Source organism: Oncorhynchus keta, unplaced genomic scaffold, assembly GCF_023373465.1.
Source record: "Oncorhynchus keta strain PuntledgeMale-10-30-2019 unplaced genomic scaffold, Oket_V2 Un_contig_20533_pilon_pilon, whole genome shotgun sequence".
Lineage (NCBI taxonomy): Eukaryota > Metazoa > Chordata > Actinopteri > Salmoniformes > Salmonidae > Oncorhynchus > Oncorhynchus keta.
This window is the reverse complement of record NW_026282064.1, coordinates 48712-55000: the sequence shown is the minus strand read 5'-3', so window position 1 is coordinate 55000 and position 6289 is coordinate 48712. Positions and strand designations below refer to the sequence as shown.

The 6289-nt window shown below is 42.1% G+C and overlaps 1 protein-coding gene across 1 annotated transcript in view; it reads left to right on the top strand.

The window, feature by feature from the left end:
* The window catches only part of LOC118383011 (trinucleotide repeat-containing gene 18 protein-like), a gene marked incomplete at its 3' end in the record, with an annotated part of 118421 nt that overhangs the window by 63535 nt on the left and 48597 nt on the right, over positions 1-6289 (top strand). The window contains exons 21-22 of the mRNA XM_052504810.1: positions 600-834; positions 2829-3023. Of these exons, the coding sequence (XP_052360770.1) occupies positions 600-834; positions 2829-3023 (430 nt within the window). The remainder of the gene's footprint in view (positions 1-599; positions 835-2828; positions 3024-6289) is intronic.

The following is a 6289-nucleotide window of genomic DNA, read 5'->3' as shown; positions in this document are numbered from 1 at the left end:
AATGGTGTGTGTGTAATGGGGTGTGTGTGTGTATAATGGTGTGTGTGTGTGTGAGTGTAATGGGGTGTGTGTGTATAATGGTGTGTGTATAATTGTGTGTGTGTGTATAATGGTGTGTGTGTGTATAATGGTGTGTGTGTGTGTGTGTGTGTGTATAATGGTGTGTGTGTGTGTATAATTGTGTGTGTGTGTGTGTGTGTGTGTGTAATGGTGTGTGTGTGTGTGTAATGACTGTGTGTGTGTGTGTGTGTGTGTGTGTGTGTGTGTGTGTGTGTGTGTGTGTAATGGTGTGTGTGTGTGTGTGTGTGTAATGGTGTGTGTGTGTTCTCCACCAGGTCTTTAAGACTCGTTGTGTCGGTCTGTGTGACCAGGAGCAGCTAGCCTGTGTGTGTGTAATGGTGTGTGTGGTGTGTGTGTGTGTAATGCTGTGTGTGTAATGGTGTGTGTGTAATGGTGTGTGTGTAATGGTGTGTGTGTGTGTGTGTTCTCCACCAGGTCTTTAAGACTCTCGTGTCGGTCTGTGTGACCAGGAGCAGCTAGCCTGTGTGTGTGTAATGGTGTGTGTGTAATGGTGTGTGTGTGTGTGTGTTCTCCACCAGGTCTTTAAGACTCGTCGTGTCGGTCTGTGTGACCAGGAGCAGCTAGCCTGTGACCTGGACAGAGCTCTCTCCCTGTCCGTACTCAGTACCAGCCGCCGGACGCCCTCTGACCCCGGTGGGAGGGATGGAGGGGTGATCCCCTCGTCTGGAGGGAAACAGAAGGTTAGAGGTCAGAGGAAGACTGTTTCTCCTCCACTTCCTCACTCCTCCTCTCAACGCTCCAGCTACGACTACAGTGAGTTACACTTTGTTAGTACTGTGTGTGTGTCGGTGTGTTCTAACCCTGTACGGACTGAGGATACGTGTGTTATTATGGTGTGTGTGTTATTGTGGTGTGTGTGTGTGTGACTAACATGTTAATGTAACTGAGTCTCTCTGGATAAGAACGTCTGTTAAATGACTAACATGTTAATGTAACTGAGTCTCTCTGTTAAATGATAAGTTAACGAGTCTGTTAAATGACTAACATGTTAATGTAACTGAGTCTCTGGATAAGAACGTCTGTTAAATGACTAACATGTTAATGTAACTGAGTCTCTGGATAAGAACGCCTGTTAAATGACTAACATGTTAATGTAACTGAGTCTCTGGATAAGAACGCCTGTTAAATGACTAACATGTTAATGTAACTGAGTCTCTCTGGATAAGAACGTCTGTTAAATGACTAACATGTTAATGTAACTGAGTCTCTGGATAAGAACGTCTGTTAAATGACTAACATGTTAATATAACTGAGTCTCTCTGGATAAGAACGTCTGTTAAATGACTAACATGTTAATATAACTGAGTCTCTGGATAAGAACGTCTGTTAAATGACTAACATGTTAATGTAACTGAGTCTCTCTGGATAAGAACGTCTGTTAAATGACTAACATGTTAATGTAACTGAGTCTCTCTGGATAAGAACGTCTGTTAAATGACTAACATGTGAATGTAACTGAGTCTCTGGATAAGAACGTTTGTTAAATGACTAACATGTTAATATAACTAAGTCTCTGGATAAGAACGTCTGTTAAATGACTAACATGTTAATGTAACAGAGTCTCTGGATAAGAACGTCTGTTAAATGACTAACATGTTAATGTAACTGAGTCTCTGGATAAGAACGTCTGTTAAATGACTAACATGTTAATGTAACTGAGTCTCTCTGGATAAGAACGTCTGTTAAATGACTAACATGTTAATGTAACTGAGTCTCTCTGGATAAGAACGTCTGTTAAATGACTAACATGTTAATGTAACTGAGTCTCTGGATAAGAACGTCTGTTAAATGACTAACATGTTAATGTAACTGAGTCTCTGGATAAGAACGTCTGTTAAATGACTAACATGTTAATGTAACTGAGTCTCTCTGGATAAGAACGTCTGTTAAATGACTAACATGTTAATGTAACTGAGTCTCTGGATAAGAACGTCTGTTAAATGACTAACATGTTAATGTAACTGAGTCTCTCTGGATAAGAACGTCTGTTAAATGACTAACATGTTAATGTAACTGAGTTTCTGGATAAGAACGTCTGTTAAATGACTAACATGTTAATGTAACTGAGTCTCTGGATAAGAACGCCTGTTAAATGACTAACATGTTAATGTAACTGAGTCTCTGGATAAGAACGTCTGTTAAATGACTAACATGTTAATGTAACTGAGTCTCTCTGGATAAGAACGTCTGTTAAATGACTAACATGTTAATGTAACTGAGTCTCTGGATAAGAACGCCTGTTAAATGACTAACATGTTAATGTAACTGAGTTTCTGGATAAGAACGTCTGTTAAATGACTAACATGTTAATGTAACTGAGTCTCTGGATAAGAACGTCTGTTAAATGACTAACATGTTAATGTAACTGAGTCTCTGGATAAGAACGTCTGTTAAATGACTAACATGTTAATGTAACTGAGTCTCTGGATAAGAACGTCTGTTAAATGACTAACATGTTAATGTAACTGAGTCTCTGGATAAGAACGTCTGTTAAATGACTAACATGTTAATGTAACTGAGTCTCTGGATAAGAACGTCTGTTAAATGACTAACATGTTAATGTAACTGAGTCTCTGGATAAGAACGTCTGTTAAATGACTAACATGTTAATGTAACTGAGTCTCTGGATAAGAACGTCTGTTAAATGACTAACATGTTAATGTAACTGAGTCTCTCTGGATAAGAACGTCTGTTAAATGACTAACATGTTAATGTGTTGTGTCCTGACCCTGTGTTCTCTGCACCAGACTCCGACTCTGAAGAGGATGTCCCCCGGGGGGGCTGTCACCCCTTCTCAGGGTTGCGACCCCACACAACCCCGCCCAGGAAGAGACCGTCCCCCTCCTCGTCCAATCAGGCGGCTCGGGAGAGGAAACAGAAGCACTTATCCCTCCTGCTGCAGGAGGCGGGGCTTAGCTCCTCCGACGACTCCTTCGATCAAGGTTACTGACCACACCCCCTGGTTACTAACCACACCCTCTGTGATATTTTCATAAGGGCACAATGTTGCTAAACGTTGAGATAGAGATGTTGTAGGGAATCACATCATCTCTGTTGAGATAGAGATGTTGTAGGGAATCACATCATCTCTGTTGAGATAGAGATGTTGTAGGGAATCCTATCATCTCTGTTGAGATAGAGATGTTGTAGGGAATCACATCATCTCTGTTGAGATAGAGATGTTGTAGGGAATCACATCATCTCTGTTGAGATAGAGATGTTGTAGGGAATCACATCATCTCTGTTGAGATAGAGATGTTGTAGGGAATCATGTCATCTCTGTTGAGATAGAGATGTTGTAGGGAATCACGTCATCTCTGTTGAGATAGAGATGTTGTAGGGAATCACATCATCTCTGTTGAGATAGAGATGTTGTAGGGAATCCTGTCATCTCTGTTGAGATAGAGATGTTGTAGGGAATCACATCATCTCTGTTGAGATAGAGATGTTGTAACTGAATCACATCATCTCTGTTGAGATAGAGATGTTGTAGGGAATCACATCATCTCTGTTGAGATAGAGATGTTGTAGGGAATCACATCATCTCTGTTGAGATAGAGATGTTGTAGGGAATCACATCATCTCTGTTGAGATAGAGATGTTGTAGGGAATCACATCATCTCTGTTGAGATAGAGATGTTGTAGGGAATCCTGTCATCTCTGTTGAGATAGAGATGTTGTGGGGAATCCTGTCATCTCTGTTGACATGGAGATGTTGTGGGGAATCCTGTCATCTCTGTTGAGATAGAGATGTTGTAGGGAATCACATCATCTCTGTTGAGATAGAGATGTTGTAGGGAATCACATCATCTCTGTTGAGATAGAGATGTTGTAGGGAATCCTGTCATCTCTGTTGACATGGAGATGTTGTGGGGAATCACGTCATCTCTATTAATAAAGGTTGAGATAGATGTTTTGCTGTTGGGAATCACATCATCTCTGTTGACAGAGCGATGTTGTAGGGAATCCTGTCATCTCAAAACTGTAAAATCTGCATCATTCTGAGTGTTTCACCTCACTGACCTCACTTCCTGCATACTGACCACACAGAGAGAGAGAGGGCTCTTACAGCTGTGACATCACTTCCTGCGTACTGACCACACAGAGAGAGGGCTCTTACATATGTGACCTCACTCCCAGGCTCTTAGAGTCCCATTCCTCTCCCTGCCGCTGCTGCCTCCTGGTTTTAGACTTGATTTTGTTACGGTTGTCACGGTTACGGTTGTCACGGATGCGGTTGTCACGGTTTCGCCTGGCTTGCTCAGACTGCTGTGGACTTTTTTTATACATTGATCATGTGTGGATGTGTGTTTTTTTCTAAAAAAAAAAAATTGTGTTTTTTGGTACTGAAGATTTTTATTAAAGGTGTTTTTGAATTGAATTTGGTAAAGAAAATCAACTCACTGTGGTCCTTGTCTCTCGCTTCGTCTGTCTCTCTCTCTCTGTCCGCCTGTCCTGTCTGTCGGCTGCACACACTACTTGCTCTGTCGGACCTGTAACCCTCCTATCGCCCCCAACAGCACAAGGGCACTCGGTTCCTACACTGTAGTGCTTCAATGGGGTTTTAGTTGTGGGCTCCTCTGAATCATGCAGAGTTTTGCTGTATCAAATCAAATCAAATCAAATTTATTTATATAGCCCTTCGTACATCAGCTGATATCTCAAAGTGCTGTACAGAAACCCAGCCTAAAACCCCAAACAGCAAACAATGCAGGTGTAAAAGCACGGTGGCTAGGAAAACTCCAGAAAGGCCAAAACCTAGGAAGAAACCTAGAGAGGAACCGGGCTATGTGGGGTGGCCAGTCCTCTTCTGGCTGTGCCGGGTAGAGATTATAACAGAACATGACCAAGATGTTCAAATGTTCATAAATGACCAGCATGGTCGAATAATAATAAGGCAGAACAGTTGAAACTGGAGCAGCAGCACAGTCAGGTGGACTGGGGACAGCAAGGAGCCTTCATGTCAGGTAGTCCTGGGGCACGGAGAGTACAGTGGATGACACACACACACACGCACACACACACACACACACACACACACACACACACACACACACACACAGAACTGTTTTCAATGAAGACGGTGAAATATGATTGTGATTGTGAGGGCTATGGTAAGGGTTGAGGTTTGGGACGAGGATAGGGATGAAGGAAGGCTTTTTAGAGATTTTTTTAGATTCATAAAGCTCACACACACACCCAGTTCAAACTATCTGATTGGCTCGTTGGGATATTTGCATAATAGGGCTCCTTCTTCCTGTCTACTAAACCTCCAGATAACTCCGCCCCTTCCTGTCGTTCGCTGCCACCTGCTCATCTTTCACCTGCTCACTCCTCTCCTACCCATGATGCTTTACATGTCTCTCAGCCTGTGCTGTTTGTTCTGCTGCTGCTGCTGACACACACAAGCCTGCCAGGACTAGCGCTACCTTTAGCCATGCTACCTCGCTACGGTATGGTTAGCTATAGCTAGCCTAACCTACAGCTAGCTGATGCTACGGTTAGCTATAGCTAGCCTAGCCTACAGCTAGTTCATGCTACTAGTCTCTCCTACAGCTAGTTCATGCTACGCTATAGCTAGTCTAACCTACAGCTAGTTGATGCTACGGCTAGCTATAGCTAGTATCTCCTACAGCTATTTGATGCTACGGTTAGCTATAGCTAGTCTAACCTACAGCTAGTTGATGCTACGGTTAGCTATAGCTAGTCTAACCTACAGCTAGTTGATGCTACAGTTAGCTATAGCCAGTCTACTAAAACTTAAATTAAACAAAGTCTCAAATAGTCGCTTGTCTCTTTTAATAGCCGGGCGACGGCACACATTTCAGCAAATTAATGGGTCTAAATGAATTGTTTACAAGGTTTGTTTAATTTGTATATTTAATAATTCAATAGTGATTTGAGAAAAATGACAGCAATCATCAGTTAGAAACTGCTAGCCGTTGGCTGCTAACTACTTGCTAACTTGAAGCACAAAAACAGTCAACAACTTTGGGAGTACCAGACCCTTATAGAAGTCGGCCGATCGCCCTCTAGTGGTGAATGTAAGAACTGCACAGTCAAAGGGGAGAATAATTATTCTGTCAAGGAAAGTTTATTTTTCTCGAGAATAGAGGCACACTAAGACGACAACACATTTAGTGAAGAAATGTATTAAAACAATACAGGAAGTGACTGCTGGAATTAAACATGCAAATTAGCAAAATCG